General features: G+C 43.0%; 1 protein-coding gene across 2 annotated transcripts in view; it reads left to right on the top strand.

Moving 5' to 3' along the window:
- Nucleotides 1-22,902, top strand: part of ARHGEF38 (Rho guanine nucleotide exchange factor 38) — a 56,332-nt gene that overhangs the window by 27,873 nt on the left and 5,557 nt on the right. For both annotated transcript variants that reach the window (XM_053403918.1, XM_053403919.1), the window contains exons 6-11: nucleotides 5,677-5,876; nucleotides 7,660-7,793; nucleotides 11,153-11,257; nucleotides 13,850-13,972; nucleotides 15,253-15,573; nucleotides 18,114-18,254. In XM_053403918.1, the coding sequence (XP_053259893.1) occupies nucleotides 5,677-5,876; nucleotides 7,660-7,793; nucleotides 11,153-11,257; nucleotides 13,850-13,972; nucleotides 15,253-15,573; nucleotides 18,114-18,254 (1,024 nt within the window). The remainder of the gene's footprint in view (nucleotides 1-5,676; nucleotides 5,877-7,659; nucleotides 7,794-11,152; nucleotides 11,258-13,849; nucleotides 13,973-15,252; nucleotides 15,574-18,113; nucleotides 18,255-22,902) is intronic.

Here is a 22,902-nt window from a genome sequence, read left to right as displayed (position 1 = left end):
GTCTTGTAGGGCACTCCATACATCTCTCCCCAGGTCATACCTCCACTCTAGGCCACACCCCATCACCCTAGGTCATACCCTTCACTGGTCCTACCCACATGCCTGCCTCAAGTGCCTTGAACTGTGATAATGCCCCTTTCTTGCTATTCTTCATGGGCCACTGGCTGCAGTGTAGCTTACTGTACAGAGGTATGTGTCACACCTGTAGTCCTGCCCACGTTTTTTGCCTCAGGCTGAAAATAATCCCCTCCCATGAACCGTGGAAGAGTTTTCTGGGGATCTACAGGAAGCTGAATGTCTGTGTTGCATGAATGGGTCCATCCAATAGATTCCTCTTGGATAGGATGAGGCAGAAATTAAAAAGTTTCCTCTCCAGATAAAGATCAAGAGATTCTGAGTGAAGATTGTGGAGCTTTAAACAAAAGACAAGCCATAGACAGTGGTACCTCAGGTTAAGTACTTAATTCGTTCCGGAGGTCCATTCTTAACCTGAAACTGTTCTTAACCTGAAGCACCACTTTAGCTAATGGGGCCTCCTGCTGCCACCACACCGCCTGAGCACGATTTCTGTTCTCATCCTGAAGCAAAGTTCTTAACCTTAGGTAATATTTCTGGATTAGCGGAGTCTCTAACCTGAAGCGTATGTAACCTGAAGCATATGTAACCTGAGTTACCACTGTAAAAGAGAGAGAAAAGCGTGTGTGTGTGTGTGTGTGTGTAAGAAGAGCACAGACTTGCCACAAATTGCTTGTGCCGCACTTCCACAAATTAATGTGCGCTTATCACCTTCAAAAACAGATGCCATAAACTGTGAGTTGCACATGGGATGTAAATTGGTCAATAATTCATCAGCAATTACCTTTCAGAGGCCAGTTTATGGATGACCCCATGGTGGCTGAATAAGGGGGACCCATGAAACCTTCTGGCTTTCACAATCCAGGCACAATAACAGTCCCTGTTCTTGGAAACCCTAATGAGCATTTTAGCTTGTGGATTCCTGCCCTGGAAACACCTGCCTCCAAGACATTTCAGCTTCACAGTAACCCTTTCTCTTGCCTCTGTGCCGAGCCCCATAACTCACAGCAAAGGCAGCAGATTGGCGATTATAGCAGAATAAATACCTCTGTGAGATCTGTGAATAATTTTTTGACAGTCGCACACAGAAATAATATGTGGCCACGATGAAATCAGAATTCTTCTGAGGATAGATGTTTGCCGCTCAGTTTAAGCAGGGAGAAATATTGTACTTTCTTGTGTGGTAGCAGCTCCCCCAAGCTGTCAAGCTAAATTGCCTGGTTCTTTCTCTGCCCATATAACCGTCGCTGAGTTCAATGCAGAGCTGAATTAGCCTTTAGGCTAAGTGTGCTGTAGTGCGAGATCCCAGCTAGTGTTGTTCCCTAAACTGGGATAATGTACCAGATAACTTCTCTATGAAGAGAGAGTCACTGTGCTGTCCCATTTGCTGGACTCCTCTAAAACTATTTGCAGCTTGGAACATATTGGTTCATCACTTATCACATAACAAGGGAGCAACTTCCCCAGTTGTGGGAAAGTTTAAAATATTGGTAGCCTGTTTGGAATGAGAAGCAGGATGCTATAGGTAAGGAGATTCACGACTGAATGTTGCTCCTGCCTTAGTTTTTTTTTTTTAATTTACAAAATGCCCTTCATATATAGAATAGAGGAAACATCCCCAAGCAGAGACTAAGAGTCCCTCTAGATTAGTGTTCTTCAACATCAGGTCCCCAGTGTTATTGGACTACAGTGTCCATCATCCGAAACCAAGGGCTAGCATGGCTGAGGATAATGGGAGTTGTAGTCCAACAACATCTGAGAATGAACACTGCTGTATAGATAAACCAATTATTCATCATTCATCGTGATTTGCTTGTATAAAGCTTATGCAGTGGTTAGATTATGCCCAGTCTTTATTGAGCATTCATTTCAAATTGTTCATGGAGTAATTCCTCCTAAATTCCTCCTGATTTGCTTGCAGACTGTTTATACATTTTCCCATTAATGATTTGTTTATCTCACATATTTCAGTCACTTTCCAAACTGCAGAAAGTCAAATTTAAAAACAACAACAACTAGATTTGTTGCATTAGAACAGGGGTTTCCCATCATTTTTGACCACTGGTCCTGCTAACTAGGGATGGTGGGAGTTGTAGGCCAAAAAGAGCTGGAAACCCAAGTTTGGGAAACTCTGCATTACATCAACAAGACTCCTTTAAGGTAAAGGGACCCCTGACCATTAGGTTGAGTTGTGACTGACTCTGGGGTTGTGGCGCTCATCTTGCTTTATTGGCCGAGGGAGCCGGTGTACAGCTTCGGGGTCATGTGGCCAGCATGACTAAGCCGCTTCTGGCGAACCAGAGCTGCACATGGAAACACCGTTTACCTTCCTGCTGGAGCAGTACCTATTTATCTACTTGCACTTTGACGTGCTTTCGAACTGCTAGGTTGGCAGGAGCAGGGACCAAACAATGGGAGTTCACCCCGTCGGGGGGATTCGAACCGCCGACCTGCTGATCGGCAATTCCTAGGCTCTGTGGTTTAACCCACAGCGCCACCCGTGTCCTTTAGTCCACTTTAATTGCACAGATGTAAAGTTCTCAGTATGTGCTTGACTTGTTCCCACAAAATACTTACAGCAGGGCCGGATCATGTTTAGAGGGACAAAGCAAGGAAATGATCATGGTGCGCTTCCAAGATGTAATTCAAGATAAAAACAATACTAAACTGTAAAATGGCATTTTATTAGGCAGGCTACCCACTTACGATGCCAGGTGATGCTGTGCCTTGAAGGACCAGTTGTTGAGACTTCAAAGCACAGCACAGCACTATTTGAAAGCCTTTTTGCTGCTTGGAAAATGGCTTTCAAGCAGCTCTCTCCCCAACCTCCTGCCTGAGCCTCTGAAAAAATGATTCATCCTGTTGAGTTTAACCCATCGTTTGCTGACTTCTGCTAAGAATCCCCATTCTAGCATTGGAGAGCTAAAGAGGCTTAGTCCAACAAATTCAAAACCTTGTTGCTTCCCTGCCCCAAGTCAATGTTCAAGATCAGTTCCAGTCACTGTCTTTGAGCTCACTAGTTTCTAAAACCGGATTCTTTTGGAGGAAGGCATCGCTGTTTAAAGTGGCACAAAAGTGCTTTCAGCGTATGGTGCAGATAGGGCTTTAGGAAAAGAGGATTTCAAACGATGGCCTGATTACCTGGGTTTTTCACGAACCGAGAATATCTGTGATCATTATTCCATTTTGCGCCCCCTGTCCTCCTTTCAAGTTGCTCAGGGCGACAGAACATGAGGTTATTCCATTTTACAATTGCATCAACTTCAAGGGTTTTTTTGGAGGGGGGGAGGAGAGAAGCTACATGTTGTTATTCAGCATATGACTTCATTTCATTGCCTGCCATCTGCAGAGGAAGTGGATTCTGTCAGAATTAAGCCAGCTGCGTTAATATGAGTGTAAAGGAGTAGCAGCGATTTGCGATGAGATCCGTGTAGCTACCTATGGTGCTAGAATTTTTTTTACTAAATCCGCACGAAGACGGTGGATGGCTGAAGAAGCATCACAAATGAATTATCGGCTTAATTTTCTGCACAATGTATGTCACAAGATGCTACAGGTCTGTTTTAACTTATGCAGGGAGACTGTGTTTCTTCTCTATCTCTCCTTCCTTCCCTCTCCAGGGTTGCGGTGTAATGCAAAAACATGCATGTTAAAAACACAACTAATCTAAGGAGAGTTATCGCTGGGTAATCTGACTCGGTCAAATTAGATGGGCTGAACTGGGTAGCAATTCATGCCCCAGGGAAACATTATCTCTTCGTAAACTTCCTATCTTTCCAACCCATATTGCTAGATTTTGGCATGCACAAATGCAAGCAGAGAGCTGTTTATCACTTGGGAAGCCATCCAAAGACTAACTGTGGAAGCAAAGGCACACTTGAAATCTACCTCACGCCATTCCTGAAGCTGCTTTTAAATATTTGCATTCGTATGGGTTTTCTGAGGAAAACAACAGTAATTTCAAGTTGCTGCTGCTGCTGTTTTAAAATCAATTGTGCTGCAGAAGCAGAACTCTATATTTGGTGCAGCATCAAGCAAGGAAGAGTAAGGTTGCTAATGCTGGGTTTTATTTTAATTTTTTGAAGATCATCTCACTCTATGCCATCTTATCAAGAGATCCATTCCAAACAATGTAGGAATCATGCCATTGCTGTTGTGCCACCAACCCTTTGGAATTCACTCCTGTTCAATAGTAGACATGTGCTGTCACTGCTGTCTTTCCAGCATCTACTGAAGACCTTTTTGCAACAAGCCTAGATCTTCCCCAGCTTGCATCTTTGCTGGAATTTTAAGATTTTTTAGATGTTTTAGATGGAGAGGAAAGAATGAAACTGTTTAAAATGAAAAGACAGGAGAGAATGAAAGGCTTTGATAATGCCTTAAAAACATTATACAATCGTACCTTGGTTTTGGAACAGCTTAGTTCCCGAATGTTTAGGCTCCCGAACTCCGCAAACCCAGAAGTGACTGTTCCAGTTTGCGAGCTATTTTGGGAAGCCGAACATCTAGCGGGGCTTCTGATTGGCTGCAGGAGCTTCCTGAAGCCAATCAGAAGCCACGCTTTGGTTTCTGAACGTTTTGGAAGTTGAATGGACTTCCGGAATTGATTCCATTTGACTTCCAAGGTACAACTGTGTACTAATAAAGAATGAATATATCAGAAGCATATATGCTGCAAGCAAGCATTGACTTACTGGGTTGCCAAATACACAAGCTGACCATGATGATGCTTCTATATTAGGGTTGCCAACTTTCTAATAACACAAGGTGCACTTTTGCCTCCCTCCTTGCCCTCTGTCCCCTGCCATGCAGCAGCAAAGTGACTGACCAGAGGTCAGGTGAGTGGCAGTGCCCCGTCACACTGTCTGCTACTGGCTTTGATGTGAAAATGTAATAAAGAGGTATGCTTAAAGATGTCATCTGTTTGGGAAAGTCAAACTGAGTACCTATGTAGTGGTGACAGATTATAGCCACCATTGCTTGCTGTTCACTTTAGGGGGAAGCAGTCATATGATCTCACATGCAGCACCCTAAACACAGGGAAGGCAGCCCTCTTTAGGGAAGCTTTTAATGTTTAACAAACCACTGTATTTTCATACTTTGTTGGAAGCCGCCCAGAGTGGCTGGGGAAACCCAGCCAGATGGGCGGGGTATAAATAAATTATTATTATTATTATTATTATTATTATTATTATTATTAGGTCCTGTTTCTTGAAGCATCTGTGTATACTTTTTTTTAAGATAGCAAGAAGGCTTAAATGGCAAGTGGAACAAAACTAAATGGTTGATTGTGACAACTAATCTTAGCATCCAACAGCATCTTAGCATCCAACAGCTGGAAGCATTAGCCACATCAATAAAGAATATAAAGCATTAGCTAGCAGCAGGTATACCTGCAATTAGAATGACTCATGATAACAGTTGTTTGTTTTTCCAAAGTTCATATATTCTTTCATCCACTAGATATTTTACAGTAGAGGGAATAGCTTCGCCAGTTATGGATTTGTTGTGGAAGGAGCCACTACAAAGAACTAAGACCATCCTCTCCCCCACCTTTAGGAACTCATTTGTTGACTTAACATGGCTTTGTTTAAATTTCAGGGGGAAACCAAACCTGCTGGACATGGGATCTCTGATGATCAAACCCATCCAACGTGTGATGAAGTATCCCTTGTTGCTATGTGAGCTCTTGAATGCAACTCCCAGGTCCCACCCGGACCACACAGCGCTGCAGGATGCCTTGGTTGCTGTGAAAGGCATGAACACAAATATAAATGAACTTAAAAGAAGAAAGGATTTAGGTAAGACAGTGTCAACAATGTGGGGTAATTGCAGGGAAAGGCTATTTCCTTCAATCCTGGCTTGAGGGCTTTTCAGAAGCATCACATTGGCTACTGGAGAATACAGGATGCTGGACACATGGACCTTTGGCATTATCCAGTGGGGTTCTTGTAATTTTTGGCTTGTGCTCTCAAAAGTGCAGTAAGTCTTGGCTTCAACCTATGTTTCAACTGCCTTTCCAAGTATTGTTTATGTTCCCATGTCAGTTTGGGTGCATGCTCTGTGAGAAGGAGTTTGGAAGCTTCCATTTTAGTTTAACCACAGTTTAAAGGTAAAGGGACCCCTGACCATTAGGTCCAGTCGTGGCCGACTCTGGGGTTGTGGCACTCATCTCGCTTTATTGGCCGAGGGAGCTGGCGTACAGCTTCTGGGTCATGTAGCCAGCATGACTAAGCCGCTTCTGGCGAACCAGAGCAGCGCACGGAAACACCGTTTACCTTCCCACCGGAGTGGTACCTATTTATCTACTTGCAGTTTGACATGCTTTCGAACTGCTATGTTGGCAGGAACAGGAACCGAGCAACGGGAGCTCACCCCGTCGCGGGGATTCGAACTGCCGACCTTCCCATCGGCAAGTCCTAGGCTCTGTGGTTTAACCCACAGCGCCACCCGCGTCCCTAACCATGGTGTGTCTAAACACTAAACTGTGGCTAAACTCAAGTATGGCTAGTAGAAACAAGGCAGCTTCATAAACCATGGTTTGAAGTTGTCTGGTTTTTCTGGGTTTGGAGAACAGTGCAAACTATATTTCGGGGTGGCCAACTCCCAAGAGACTGCGATCTCGCAGAGTTAAAAACTGGCAGTGATCTACCCCCTTTTTTGGGGTTCAGGTCAAAGTTGTTGAGCTTCTTTTTCTGGGCTGCAGGGCTAAAATGTTTAGCTTTTTTTAGGGGAGCCAACGTTCTTGGGCTTCTTTGGAGGGGCCAGTGATCTGCCAGTGATCTACCACAGACGTCCACTGATCTACTGGTAGATCACGATCTACCTGTTGGCCATGCCTGCTATATTTAATGAAAAGAAACTTTGTAACGTGAAGGCCTCTGAACTCCATTGCATGGTGAGAGAGGAGAGGAGGTCAGGATTAGCTAAGTGGGGCAGGATGTAAGTCTTATTCATGGTGTGATAAACCATAATTTATCTGAACACGGCCACTGACCGTGATAATTAAATGGGTCCTTTAAAGATGTTAGTGTGTGCCTTGCAGAATTAAACCAAAGTCCATCTTGTTCAACATTCCGTTTTTCAAGTTACCAGCTAGGTGACCTCAGATGTTTATGAAAAAAACAGCATACAGTATTTGACTTCCAGCCTACTAGTCTTAAGTAGTGAGGGAGAAAATGAAATATTATATTTGTTTCAGGTCCACCATTGGATTCTTGCATTTGCATAAGATGTATAAGAAAGTTGGGGCATTTTTTTCTTGTTATGTTTCAGCTTCTGTCAAGCAGATTCACTAGGGATTTAAATTGTGAAGGCATGGAAATTATTATAGCACACAGAATTATATGTTCTGCAGTAAATAGCATCAAAGGAGCTACTACAAACAACAGGAACAATTAGAGAGATGGATTTTTAAAAGCTTATATGGCCGCAATGATTTTCATTATCCTTGTTATTTCCATAGGTAGTAACCTTCATCTCTTTCTGTCTTTTGTTGGTCTCTTCATCACTTTGAAGGACAGTAGGATAAGCCCCATATAAATGCAGATTTGATGTATTGATGTGTTTTTTTTCTAATTGCAGTGCTGAAGTATAAGAAAAATGACGAAGATGAATCTCTAAAAGAGAAATTTTCAAGACTAAACATTCACTCAATTAGTAAAAAATCGAAGAGAGTAACTGGCCACCTGAAAATTCTGACTGGAGGAGAACCTCAGGTATTTAGGTGTCTGACATTCTTCTTTACAGAGTGTTTTAAAGGGTGTAAACTAGGAGTGGAGAAGCCTTTTTGCTCCATTGGCCAGACCCCTAATCAGGGTTGGTATTGCAGATCAAATTCGACAGGCAGACAGGACTGCCCACTGGGCACTGCAGCACAAGGCTCATTGATGTGCTTGGCATTTTCAGAAGAAGTCCTGTGTTTCTGATGGGGCTGCTTTTCCAATGGGATAAGAAGGGGCAATGCTTGTATTGCATCTTCTGCTCTGGAATGGGCTTGTTGATGCAGCACAGAGGTTCAGGAGTGTCCAACCATCACTGTCACCCCCTTGGAGCCAGGTAGTTGCAATCACACAGTCTTTGCAGCTGCTCATATGATGGGACTGTCCATCATTAATAGATTTATTGTGGCAGGAAGAGGACTTGAGAGCACAGCAGGCAACATTCATTCTGGCTCTGCAGCACAGCATGGCTCCCTGTTTTGCAAAGGAATTCAGGAATCCAAATGGATATTGTATTCATGTTTCTCAAACAAGGGGCGGATTCCCCCACTGGCAACCTTCTGTGAGGCCACGTGTCAGGAGTGGGCAGGGCTGGAAGTCATAGTATGTGACGCTAGAGTAAGAAATGGGCACAGCAATGGATGGAATGATTACATTGATATAGTTGCTAAGCCACACAAAGGCCAAAATTTTCTACACACATGGAGACAAAAATCTCTCCATCCTGGCAAGTAAAAGGCATTATGATGGCTCTTGAGAAGAGTGTGGGCAATGAATGTGGCCTTATCAGCTGTGCAAACTGATGGTGGCCATTGTGAATTAAATCCTATGTTACATCTGGACTATGGAGACTAGGACCAGGGTTTTTTTCAGCCAGAACTCAGCAGAACTCTCTTCCAGCATCTCTCAGGTGGCCACCATTGCATTATAAGAGAACAGGGGAGACGTTCATGTGAATTCCGGCACCTCTTTTTCTAGAAAAATAGCACTGACTAAGACTGCTAATGTAGTTCTCCCAGTCCCCAGAGTGAGGTCTGTTTGGATGAGCCGTGTGACTCTCCCACATCTTCCAAACTACACAACACACACACACATGCAAGTTATAACTATCTGCTAGCAGTACTCATAGCCTTCCAATGCCAGCCACCGTGAAATGTCCTTAATTGCGAAGAGAAGCTATTTTTATTCAGACAGTAAATTCTCTCTGGTTTGGTGTTCTTTTTCCAAACACTTTTCAGACTCAAATACTGGAGAAACACTTTGAGAGGGGGGAGGAGATGATGCTTTTATGAATGACTGAGCATCCTTCCCCCCCTTTAATTAGAGGTTCAGAGCACTCACATTTCACATCTCTGACATCTGCAGCAACTCCTACTGCATTAGAAGAGAAGACCAGATTTGACACTTCCAAGGTTGTTGCCGTCATCTTCTCTCTCTCTCTCTCTTTCTCTCTCTTCTATACAAAGAAAGAAAACTGAAGCAAATAAAAATGCCAACCCTCTTTTACAAATTGGGGCAAGTATTGGTCAGCCTCTGAAATAATAGAGTCTCTCTCAAACTTTGCGCAAGTATTAATTCTGCAGAAGTACAGTAATGAGCAGAGGGACAGACAAATGCATGATATAAAATGATGCATTGCTCGTATACATTTTTATGCAAGCTAAGAGAGCATCATAAAGATGAAAGTCTAGGCAAGTGTCATAAAATCAACCCTGTGCTTCTCTGATATCTTGCTGACCCTACTTAACAAGCAAAGGGAAATTTCTGTCACTTCTCTTAAGCTTCCCACTCCTCCTTTTCTTTTTGCTGTTAAAACTTTTAACAGTTGCATGTGTGTTCCAAGCACGCAGGAGGTTAGCAGGTATTTATGAACTGCAGTGGGATGGCTTTGCAATACACACTATGTTCAAAATCTTTTATCCTGTAGCGGGCAGCATGTTGGGGTTGTCATGCTTACCCGATCTCCTGAAAGCCGAGTCACTGCTGCATACCAGGAGAAAGAGGGGGTGGGTAGGTTGGCGCAGTGCAAATGTACTGGCAGAGCCAATCCAATGCTGCCGCCGATACATTTGCACTGTGTCAACCTCCCTGCTGCCTCAATCCCTTTCCCTGTACCTCCTAAATAAGTAGAAAAGGTGGAACTCACTAGCAATAAAATTAATGGAATAGAGCAAAATCATAAAAATTCAAAAATTTAAAGCGGACACAGGAATAACAATCAAGAACAGAATTAAAGCAGCATCAATGGAGCAGTTTAAAAAGCAACACCAGAAAAACTCCAATGAAAACATCATGGCTGAGCTGTTCATCAAAAGGTCCCACCACAGAAAAGTCCCTGTCCATCATATTCACTCTTTGTGCTTCAAATGGTGGGGGGATATGGAGCATGACCCCAGGCAGCAGGCAGACTCATAAGGGGGGAGAACATCTATCTATACATCCATCCACACAAACACACACTCCCTTAATTCATCTGCACTTTTTGTGGAAGTTTATTGATTATACAGAAGGCAGACTCATCAATGCGGAGGATATCTGTTTGGGTATCTATCCATTCATAAAAACACACAGTACTTCTTAAATTCTCCACTTTCTGCAGAAGATACAACTTACTGGTTGCTTACTGTTCCCTTCTCAGATTCCCACACGACATCTCTCCCCCACCGCCAGCAAATTTGATCAAATTTGTGCCACTATTGCCTTATGATGACAATTGCATAAATTCAGCATTACTTTTAAAAGAATGAAAAGGAACTTATAATTCTGAGAGGATGAAGGGTATATCTGGGAACATGAGCAAAGGGATTGAAATGAAATGAAATGTGACAAGATATAGGCCTGGTTTGGGCACAATGCTAAACTATGGTTTAGCCTTCTGTGAATGAGCTTGTGTGAGCCTTGGACTTATGCATTCCTCCCCTTTCTCATGCAGCTGTGAGGAGGAGATTGAAAATTGAAACAAAAGCTTCCAGTTAGCCATGTTTTAGCATTTCATTTGAATTGAAACAAGTCGGTTACATAAGCCAAAGTCTGACGGTGTCTTACTAAGACTAACCATGGTTTGTCTGCATCCAGAAGAAACAACAAACCATAGATAAAAATGACAACAGAATCTTCCAACCTCCTCTCCTCCTCTTGGCTTTGAGGTTGGCTCAGCTCATTCATTCCAATAATGATAAGCCATAATTTATCACTATGTCTGAATGAGGCCACAGTCTAAGAGCACTTAAAGCTATTCTTGTAGCTTCAGTGGAAGGAATGCAGAAATACTTTATGCAATATCTCTGCTAGAGCTACTCCACCAATTACTAATGAGTGGCCTCTGCTCCTGATCTCAGTGTTGCCCTGTGTTTTAGGTGAAAGATGAAACATTTAATAAAGAGGAGAAGTTATTTAGAAGTTTGGAAAAGACGGTCAAACTCTGTGTGAAGAATATTTCGGTGTCTCTACAGCATCTGAAGGTGAGTGTTAACACAGCACAACGAAAAAAAGAATCCATTTGCTACTTGCATGTTGCAAGCGAATATCAGCTGCTTCTGAATGAGTGTGAAACTTGAATCAACTGGATGAGACATTTTAAATCAGAAGACCAGGATGAATTCTCAAGTTGCATAATGATACAAAGGTTAGACCTCAATTAGTGTGACTCGTGGCAAAAGCTATTAGCGCTATATTAGTCCAAGACATGGGTGGCTCCATGTCCCTCTGTATGCTGCTTGACAAGAAGCTCCCATTATCGCTGACTGTTGGTCATGCTGTTTGGGGAGGATGAGAAGTGGACATCTGTGGGGGCCGCAGGTTCCTCATCCTTGGTCAAAGGCCTGGTGCAGAAGAAGATGGTGGTTTGCAGGGTGGTGTAAGCAAGGGAAAAAACTAAAATGCTTTCTGGATCAACTAGGAAGTATGACAAATCTAAACGAGAGAGATTGTAGCAGAGTCCGGTCTCTGCAGGGATAGTTTCCTGCTTGAGTAGAACTTTTCACATGAGATCCTCTGAAACGTACTATCCATTGGTGCACCTCATTCTGTTTTAAGTGTATATCAAGTCAAACAGACTTCTAGCTTCCTTAGTGGGGATGACATCCACTGAAACACATGCTAGCATTGGAGGGGAATGCAGACTGCTTTGCACATGGGTGGGGAACCTCCAGATCTTGCTGGGCTTCAATTCCCATTATCTTTGACCATTGGCCGCACTGGTCAGATGGGAGTTGCAGTCCATTAATATCTGGATGGGCCACAAATTGCCCAAGCTTGACCTAGCCGTTTCATTTCTTTCATGTGCATCCTCTTCCATTTGCGTGTACACCTGAGCACGCACATCTTTTGCCCATTTTTTTTTATTAAGGATTTTCTTGTTTTACAGAAGTGTAGTGCCTCATACTTTTTTTCTTCTTCCATGTAACATTTTTACAAATCCGTTTCATTTGTTGAGGCATTAGGGGGAGAAGAAAAAAGAAAGAAAAAATAAAGGGGGGTAGAGAGAGGGAAGATGGATGGGGGTGGGGTCGGGTGGCGGTGTTTCTATTATGTTTAATGTATGTAGAGTTTGGTGTCAGCGTTGCTTGTGTTGTTCACTTGTGTTCCTTTGGTGGTGAGAGAGGTTGGGGTTGGCCTAGGGTGTAATTGTTTGCTTGTGATTGGCTGTGGTGATCTTTGTTTTCGTGTGTGAGTGAGGCAGGTGTGTGTTTTGGATCAGGTTAGCCATATTGATTTGTATGCTGTTGGTGGATTATTGTCATTGTCCTGTTGGGCTGTGTATGTGATAAAGGGGAGCCATACTGGGGTGAAGGTGTCTTCTTCTGTTTGTCCCCGTGTCAGTTTCAGTTTATTAGTTAATTTTTCTAGTAGGGCTGTTTCCCATACTATTTGGTACCATTGGTCCATGCTTACTCCTGACAGGTCTCTCCAGTGTCTGGTTATGGTGTTTCTGGCTGCTGAGAGCAGGTGGGTTATGAGTTCTTTTTGGTGTAAATGGGCATTGTTGTCTTGGAAGATGTTTAGTAGGGCCAATTCTGGGGTGATGTCTATTACTTGCTTAGTTATTTTACATATTTCTTGTATGGCTGTTGTCCAGAATAGTTGAATTTTGGGACACTCCCACCACATGTGGAGGTATGTGCCTGTGGAGGTGCACCCTCTCCAGCATTTTGGTGAGGTTCCTGGGTGTATTAGCGCTAGTTTCCTTGGTGTTAGGTACCACCTGTAGGTGAGTTTCAGTGTGAGTTCTTTTCTTTTCGTTGATATGGATTTAAAGGGGGGTTTAGACCACATTCTGGTCCATTGAGTGGGGTTAATCTCATAGCCTATGTCATTCTCCCATTGTTTTTTGATTGCGTCTAGGGGATTTGCGGGGTTTTGGAGTAGTATTTTGTATATTGCGGATACCGTCCCTTTACCGTTTCCCTTTGTTGTTAGGAGGAGGTTTTTGAAGGTTGTCAGAGGCCTAGTTGCTGCTGATTTTACTGTTGGGTTGTTTAAGAGGGCATGTAGTTGGTGTTGTGTTAACCAGGTCATTTGGGTGTCTTCTAGTTTGTCTTGTATTTCTTGTGTTGACAAGGGTTTGTTATTTTTATAAAAGTCTATTAGGCGATATAAGCCTTTGGTTCGCCAGGTTTTTATCTGGAGGTTTTGTGCTGCATGGTGGAATAATGGGTGGTACGCCAGGGGGATTAGTGGGGATGGGGTTGGGGATAGTTTGCCTATTTGTGTTTTCCATGCTTTGAGCATGGTCTGTGTGTACCTGTTAAGTGTTGTGGGGATTTTCTTTAGTTTGTTTGGGAGGAGTGGGTATGTTGTGGTCAGGTGTTTTCAATTGTGTCCCTCTCTAGGTGTACCCATTGTTTTGTCTCATCTTCTAGTATATATGGGATTATATGGCGTATTTGGTTGGCATTGTAATATGCTTCTATGTTGGGGATTCCCCATCCTCCTTCTGAGGTGGGGAGGTACAGGTATTTGGGGCTTATTCTTGGTTTTTTATGTGAGAAGATGAAAGAGTGTAGTTTTCTCTGCCAATCTTTTGCCCATTTCATCATTTTCATCATTTTCAGGAATCTACGCTTCAAGCTGCACAGAACGTAACCGAACTTCAAGATTTTCTGCACGAGAAAGAAGATGAGGAAAGTGGCTCTTCAAACACCTTGATTAATGCTGAAAAGCCCAGCGAACGATATGTACGTTCTTGAAAGATATTGGTTTCAAACAAAAGATAAGGGATAGGGAGTTTAAGGAAGTTTGTTGCTTCTGTAACAAAGCCAGCAGAAGGTGTTTTGTTTTTTTAATTTTTACCCAGCTTCCTGAAGCCCTGTTTTACTTCAAATAAAAAATCTAGCCTTCCACAATGAGGAGGAAGGAACATTTCAGCCCTAGTCAGTCATTACTGGCATGCAGGGGCAAAATGAGTAAAAAAGGGCTGCCACATGGTTCCTTCCAGCTTTCCACATATTCAGGGAAAATGTCTGCAGCAGAAAGGCCTCTGTACTTGTGTAGGCAAGCAACACAAATCAAGGGCCAAGGATTCTAAATTCAGGGTAAATGTGTTGATAGCCTTACAACAGTTTTTCTGGAATCACGTTGCATCTCAAACAGATGTGGCGTGAGTAGTTCTTGTGCTGGATCAGGGCTACACCCTGTGATTAATTCCGTCCTTAATCCTTGGGCACATATTTATTTATAGATTTCTATTCCCTCCCCCACTCTTTCACTCCAAAATTGGGAGGTTTACAAAAATACGGTAATTTGAAAAGATAATACATAGCCAATTGAAACATTAAAATCATTATTGCACGTTACATAATTAGCATCATCATTAAAAAGCGACTTAACCCATCAGTTCCTAAAATGCATTTATTTGTCTTATTGTCCTTATATCCCACCTTTTCCTGCGAGGAGCTCCAGGTACAGTGGTACCTCAGGTTACATACGCTTCAGGTTACATACGCTTCAGGTTACAGACTCCGCTAACCCAGAAATAGTGCTTCAGGTTAAGAACTTTGCTTCAGGATGAGAACAGAAATCGTGCTCCGGTGGCGCGGCAGCAGCAGGAGGCCCCATTAGCTAAAGTGGTGCTTCAGGTTAAGAACAATTTCAGGTTAAGTATGGACCTCTGGAATGAATTAAGTACTTAACCTGAGGTACCACTGTACATGGTTCTCCTCATCCTCATTTAATCCCCACAATGAAAACTCTGAGGTAGATTAGCCTGAGAAGCCCAAGGTTGCCCAGCGAGCTTCATGGCCGAGTGAGGATTTGAACCCTGCCCTCCCAGGTACAAGTCTGACCCTCTAATCAAACCAAAGGAATGTTACCAGGTTGAGGTGAGACGTACTTCAGAGGGAAGACCATTCTGTGGTTATGTAACTGGTACAGAAGGAGAAATGTTAGCTTTAAAGGAGGAGAGGTGGGTGGTGAAGATTTATTTGTTGTCTCTCTTTCCCTACCTGTGCACATCTAGGCAGAGCAAGTAGAGAAGATGGTTTTGGTCCCCCTGTCAGCGTTGCAGGCCCTCTTCCCAGGCCCTCAGAAGCTCATCCAGAAGCGCTATGACAAACTGCTGGATTATAATAGCTACCACCAAAAGGCGGCGGGAGAGGAGATGGATTTGGCCAGGAAAGAATACGAGGCTCTCAATGCCCAGCTGGTGGAGGAACTCCAGACGTTCAACCGGGCAGCAAAGCAAATCGTGACCAACTGCCTGTGTTGCCTCGTCACTCTCCTGCAGGGGATGATGTCATCAGCACTGCAATCCTATTCCACAGGGGAATCCCTCATATTGGTAAGTCGGCTGTAGATATGCTCATATTGAGATGATTACAATTAAGGTTGCCTGTCTGCTATGCTCCTTTGAAATCTTATTTAAAAACCAAAATCCTAGGAGAATTATATTCAACAAATACAGTGGTACTTTGGGTTACAGACACCTCGGGTTACAGGCTTCAGGTTATAGACTCCGCTAACCCAGAAATAGTACCTCAGGTTAAGAACTTTACCTCAGGATGAGAACAGAAATTGCATGGCAGTGGCAGGGCAGCAGCGGGAGGCCCCATTAGCTAATGTGGTACCTCAGGTTAAGAACAGTTTTAGGTTAAGTATGGACCTCCAGAACAAATTAAGTTCTTAACCCGAGGTGCCACTGTAATATGAACTTGGGTCTCTCCCTCCCTCCCTCCCTCTCTCTCTCTCTCTCTCTCTCTCTCTCTCTCTCTCTCTCTCACACACACACACACACACACACACACACACCATACACTTAATGCACATTTAAAGCACTTGGCTTCCCTCAAAGAATCCTGGGAACTGTAGTTTATCCCTGAAAGAGCTACATTTCCCAACACCCTTAACAAGCTGCATGAAATTAGGGCAAGGGCCACCTCCAATTCTGTGGTTTTATGATGGGGTTGGCATATTTCAAAAAGTTAAAATCTGGACCCAAAAGTTTTGAGCTTTTTGGGGGGCCAGAGTTGTTGATTTTTTTAAAAAAAAATTTAGGAAAATCATCAAAAAATCAACGCTTCAGATATGGGCTGTCATACGCCTGGGTTTCCCCAGACATTTTTGCCGCTTTTTGAACATTTTTGACGGACGAATCTCAGCTTTGTCCGGACATATGGCAGCCCTATTTTATGAGCCAGTTCACCCATAACACTAAGCCAAGCCATGGTTTAGTGTGAACGTGCAGATGTGTGGGTTCCTGGAGAGAATATTGTGACTGCTTTGCTCCTCTGGTCCTGCTGCTGCTGTTGCTGCTGCTGCTGCTGCTGTGAACCAAGGCACAATTTGGTTTAGTGCTATGTCCAAACCCAGGCTTGTGGTTTATCTCTCTCCAGATGAACAACCAGCTTGCTTTTTTCCATGGCTTGCCACTCGGGATTTGAAGTTGTCTGGTCTGGATGATACCAGAGCAAAAAATCACCGTGGTTTAGGGTATCTCTATCCAGAATTAATCCTGGATATAGTACAGCTGCAGTCCAATGCTCATTGATTTGGAATTAAGCCCTGTTGAACTCAATTAAACAGATATGGGGCTGGGCTGCCTGGGTTATTAAATGATTGTGTGCTTGGACAGTTTCGCCTTCCCCGCTGTCCCAGAAAATGACATGCTTCTTAGCATATTATTTGGTTTCCTGTAGTGCGGTTCTGCCAGTGTGTGAAGGGTGCCCTCTAGTGTCCTTTGGTTCAACCAGGTTTTGTGCCACCTGGTTGGATGTTCTTTCCCTTTAATTGACTCAGCATTGTTGCTAGGTAATAAGTGCTTTTCAATGTGTATGTATTAAAATGAGTTTAATATATGCAACTGAGCAGCGGTGGGAAGCGTAGTTCTCTTCTCATGTCCAGTGGCGTGTTGGAAGGAAAATGAAAACAGCAAAGGAAATATTTGTTTGGGTGGGAGAGAGTGTCCTAGTGGATACCGCTTCTCCTCAAACACACGCATGGAAGATAATGAGGGTGCGGGAATGTCACACTAAACTGTAGTTTAGTTTAATGAGCATAATATCTCTCCTGATTTGCGCCCTCCCTCCCTCCCCTCTCTCATTCTCTAGCATGGCTGCAAGGAGGAGTTTAGAAGATTCTGCTTCCACTTGTGATTAACCACAGTTTGTTGTGTCAGTCAGTCTTGGGAAACTCAGGTTAATTTTAACATCTACAAGTTTCTAAAAAGCCAGTTGCACAGTTCTGGGTTTGTGTAATGTATCAGGCTATGGTTAAAAGCAGAAATGAAAGCTGCCAAACCCCATTAGCCATAGGGGAAAGGGAAGCATGGTAGCTTTTGAGGTGGGCTTATTCATATCTTGCTGAACTAAGGATGGGGAACCTATGGGCCTCCAGATGTAATTGGATTCCAACTCCTTGTCGTTCCCATGCTGGGCCAAAGCCAATGGGAATTGACGGCTCAAGTGATAGCTAGATATATAATAAAGGAGATCATCTAGACTAGGGTAGTCTTTTTTTACCCATGGGAGAAGATAGCTCAGTTGGTAATTTCAGGGTGATGGGTTCAAGCCCCATGTTGGGCAAACAATTCCTTCATTGCAGGGTATTGGACTAGATGGTCTTCTTGGTCCCTTCCAACTCTACAATTCTATGATGCTATGTGTTGTTCGCATCAAAAAATTCAGCATTGTGTCTGCAGAAAGTCAAGGGGTACAACAGGAAAGGCTTTCCCTGATGAGCTTCTGCCAGAAGCCCCACCACAGGAAAAAGTAGTGATGCTGTTCTAAGCCTGCCGAATCAGAACCAGCATTATGTATATATACTCCCCGATCCATCACAGCTTGTGACTAATCATGTAAACTTGAACCTCTTTTGAACTTACAGCTGTCCTCTCCAAGCATCAGCGAAGTTCAGCACCAGGTGCTCGAAGACATACACAGTCTGAATTTTGTCAAAGAAAACAACAGCATAAATTTCATTGAGAGAAAGCTGAGCTTTGAAAAAAAGAAGCCAACCCCTCTCCAGGTTTGTAGCATACATTTGACAGGAGTCCCCATTGGAAGTTTGGGAACTAGGAAAAGCAAAATGCAGGGCAGAGAAGTTAATATATAGAAACCACATTTTTATTGCCAATTGAATCTACTGAAAGCTAAATGTCTTTAGCTTCCTTTCCAATCCTATTCCTTCACCCATGCACTGTTAAGGCCCCAATCCTACATTTTTACCTGGGAGTAAGTCCCGTTTGAGTTGTTACAAACTACTGCTGTGTCAACAACAGTAGTTGACTGGGCTGAATGTCAGTTTCAACTGTCTTAACTTTCTGTGGGTTCTACTGTCTACTTTCAATACATGAATATGTACACTTTATCTGTTAAATCAGCAGTCATTTGCTTTGGAAAGAAAAGACTAATCTTGTTTATAAACTTGAGATATGAGTCTTGGATTATACACGGCAGGAATGGGAAAGTTGTGGTCCTTCAGACAATGTTGGACTCCTATTTCCATCAGTGCCAGCCAACATGTCCAATGGCAACAGATGATGGGAGTTGTAGTCCAAAGATATGGGCAAGGGCATGGATTCCCCATTCCTCATGTATAGAGTCAAGAGCTCCAAAGGACTTGGCTTGTGGTTAAGGATTTGCATTTAGTGCTCATTGAAATCTGTGGGACTTGAAATCCATGGGTCATGACTAACGTGTCCCATTGATTTAAATGTTCATCTTAGTCTAGATCCAAAGTTTTGTTGAGTTTTAACAGGACTTAACTTCCAGGAGGTATGCATAAAGGGCAGGACTAACAAAAGGGCTAACAAAGCCCTGCACAGGGTTTTCTGCTTGCACAACAAATAACAACTTGTGGGAATTGTTTGTTTTTTTTAAGATATTTATTGAGTTTTTCCATCTTTATACATTAAAAAATCAAAAATCAAAAAACAAAAAAGTTAAAAACACATAAAGTTTACAATCCTTATTTTCAGTAACATATTTCCCTGACTTCCCCACACCTCCCCTTCTTATATTCCAGTTCAAATTGTTAATTCAACAAGTACTTGTCCCCAATTTTTGACCTTTTTATATTTAATTCATTTTTAAAAAACCAATTTTAATTTATAAACAACAGTATTTAAACATCAGTGCTCATTCTTAAAACTTTTTTCTAAAGTCGACCCAAATTCCCTTCCACGAATTCCCCAATTTTCATACTAATAACAAAACAAAATAAAAAAACAGATTATAATTCTGCACCCTTTGGATTCCCAAACCCCACCCCCCCTTTCCCGGTTTCAATCCCCAACAAATGTCCATCAGTCTTAGTCTACTATCAGCCTGGAGACCTCATGTCCGAGGCTCTTAATTCTCTCTCAATTCCTCTCTGCCGTTTTTTTTGGTAGTCCTTAATATTAAACACCAGATCTCGGAGAAGCTCTGTCCCGATAGGGTCCATATTTCTTCCAGCCAGACCTCCATACTTAAAAGTGGAGCCCGAATCTTGTTTCTTACTCCTTTTAAGTCCAAATGTCCCGACAGCTCCAACTTTCACCTTAATCAAATTTGTAATCCATAGGTCTTCAGATCTCCACATAAGGAGATCTCTCCATTCTTCAATCTTCAATTCAAAACAGATTTTCATCATCCAGTACTTATTTTCCTTTGTAGCCATCATGTCAGGCCTCTGGCTCTCCTTTGTCATCTGCAACATTACATCTCCTCCTTCCTTTTCCTCAGAAACAACATATATCTCTTTCTCCACACTCTCAAATCTTTCAAGTTTCTCTTCTTGTCCAGCTGCATGGACTTCATGAGTCAAATCCTTATCAAATTCAATGAATTTGTTTACTGTTAAGTCCAGAGTTGCAACATTTGTAGCCAAAACATCAATTTGGCCTTGTAACTTTCCCAAGAGAAGAAACACTCTGTCCAATTTAGCTTGAATTTTTCCTCCTTCAGCCATTCTTGTAATGTCCCAAAATCCCCTCTAGAGGGATTTTGGTTACTTTATCTTCCTTCCAGTTCAAATCCAAAAATCAAGTTAGTTTGTATCAGTTCTTCCTTGTTTTCAACAAAATATAACCAAATTGTAGCAAATATATCCAGCAGAGACAGCAGAAACAAAGTTCTCTTTTTCCTTCTTGACAGCTAATTTGACAGCTGTCAAACTCTTCTATATCTCCTCAACAGGCTCTCTCGCGGATCACTCCCGGGTCCAGGGGGGTGGCACTTCAGCTCTCAAAATTAGCTCTTATCCTCCAGTGAAATTACTTATACTGCCAAATCGTGAAATTAATGTCTTTTACCCAATAAAGAAGAAGAAATTCTCTCGACCTTAGTTAGCTAGTCCTTGCTTTAGATTATTTATAAGACGGGGAGACGGACTTCCTGTTTGCGCCTTCCCCGATCGTGCCTAATTCAAAAAAATTTTTTCTTTACAAATCCAATTTCCGTATTACTCACGGGTTGTTGCTTTTAGAGTCCAATTGTTCACAAGAAGAAGTCAGCGCTCTCCGACCATGGCATGTGGCTTCACTCCGCAGGAGAAGCAGTCGACTCTCAGCACCGCGCCACTCACCCTGTCCCCCGTTCCGAAGCCTTTAAAAAGGTTCCTTCGCGGGTTGGGGGGGCGCAAATGGTGCCCGCCGAGTCACCAAGTTCACAGGCTTCAATGCCTGTGATTTCTGAGGGTCCCCGCGTCGCCGCAGCGGCAAGACCCGGTTCTTGTGGAGCCGATTCCCTCCGGAGCTCGGAGGGAATCCGCCATTAGCCGATGGCGCTAACCCGGAAGTTCCAACTTGTGGGAATTGTTGTTGTGTTGCTGCTGTTGGCTCCCATCGGTCTCAAGAGACAATGGAGTGTGCCTTCAGGGGGAAGTCAAATTGCTGTGTTAGCAGCACCAAAGTGACCTCTCTGGGGATCAAGCAGGTCCTGGGCTGCCCAGACAACAAGACCCCTCTCTCAGCCTCGCTGATGTGGTCCAAAGGAAAGCAGAGAAATACAGCTTGGGGGAGTAGCTGGCATTAATCAGGGGAAAGGCACAAGGATCAGGAGTTAATCCCTCTTTTCTGAAGGATCATGCTCCCAATCTGAATTGGGTATCTCTCTGTTATTGACATTGGGCAGGGGGCAAAAATGCATGGGATCTCTCTTATTGCACCTAGCCTGGTCCAGAACTTGAAAAAAGTATGACTAGCAATGCATTCCTCTGAAAGCAAACGTCACCCTGTACCATTCCACTCCAAAACACGCTTGACATTTCATTCCACAGCCCTTGGCAATGCCATTGTCGTAAGCTCCTCTTCGATTTGTGCATATTCAGTCCGCAGACACATTTCCCACTAAACATCTGTATAGCAATTCTAATCTTCCGATGTATTTTTTTTTATTACACAGGAAACCTTTAAACGCCTTTCATAGTGATGGCAGGTGATTTTATTATTATTATTTTTTAAAAAAAATAAGTGCTCGGATTTAGACGTGTCTAGTGCACAATGTCGCCAAGAGCCGTGTAGAAGTCCTGCTTGTCCTCTATCGGTAACTTCCCATTCCATATCTAAAACAGCATAATCCGTGGATTACGGGTTTCTCAAGCCTTGTGATGTTACACGTCCCTGTCACTTTTGTGCGGGGTGACTTCAAAATGCTTCCCGTTAATTGACACCGACACTGATAAGTGCATTAAGACGGGAGGCAAAGGCAAATTTCCTCTACATGACTATTCATAGAGGACTAATCTTTTCTTTTTCTTTTTTCTTTTTTCCCCCCCATAGAGGACTAATCTTACAGCCGTCAAAGTAAAACGCACAGGTACCTCAGACTATCTGCCATGTACAATAAGCCCCTGTTCGCTGCAGCAATTTGTACACAGCTTTACCCTGTGAATTTAATGCCATGGCACTGCAATCTGCCCAATAGTTCATGGTTAACAATGAGCCCAGCAGCCGATTTCCACAAAAACCCTACTTACACAAACAGTTTACTCACATAGGCATTGTTAGATCGGGCCCGTCTTCTACGAAATGACAAATCACTGTGTGCGAGCTGTTATTTTCCCAGGTCAGTGTAAATGAGCGTGAAACTAGGCATGATGTTAAAGTGTACTTAAAAATATATATTGAATAGCATTCCCTGGGGGGAGCTGATAACTAGCGGGGGTTAGAGCAGGTGAGGAAGGGAAGTTTAACCCTTTCTTCCCGTGCTACCAATGGAGGGTTTCAGCCCTGTGAAAATAGCTTCAAATAAGTGTTTTTTGTCAGGACTTTGAAAAAGAGCCAAACCATTTCCCACATGTGCTGCATCCTTTTTTTAATTATCAACACACCCAGTGGCCACTATCTGCATTTTTTAAAGAAGCATGTGTGTTAAATACAAAGGGGCATTGAATGCTATATGTGGTTTGGCCATGGTGTTTAAATAAGCAAGAGTATTCCAATAGGCTAGATTTGAACATGGGTTACCAGAATTCAAATACCTATCAGATACTGAATTTAGATACTTACAGCCTCACTGTTAAAACTGCGTTTATGGAAGACAATCCTACTGGGCTACAAGTGATCACCAAAGAAGAAGAGATACTGAATAATACTGACTTGCCTTTAGAGTGTGATGGGGATTGATTGGGAAAGTGAATGAGACAGAGATTGTCATATATGGTGGAGAAAACAGCAGCAGGAATGTTGATA

Source organism: Podarcis raffonei, chromosome 9 (genome assembly GCF_027172205.1).
Source record: "Podarcis raffonei isolate rPodRaf1 chromosome 9, rPodRaf1.pri, whole genome shotgun sequence".
Classification (NCBI taxonomy): Eukaryota; Metazoa; Chordata; class Lepidosauria; order Squamata; family Lacertidae; genus Podarcis; species Podarcis raffonei.
This window is presented reverse-complemented; position numbering and strand designations above follow the sequence as displayed.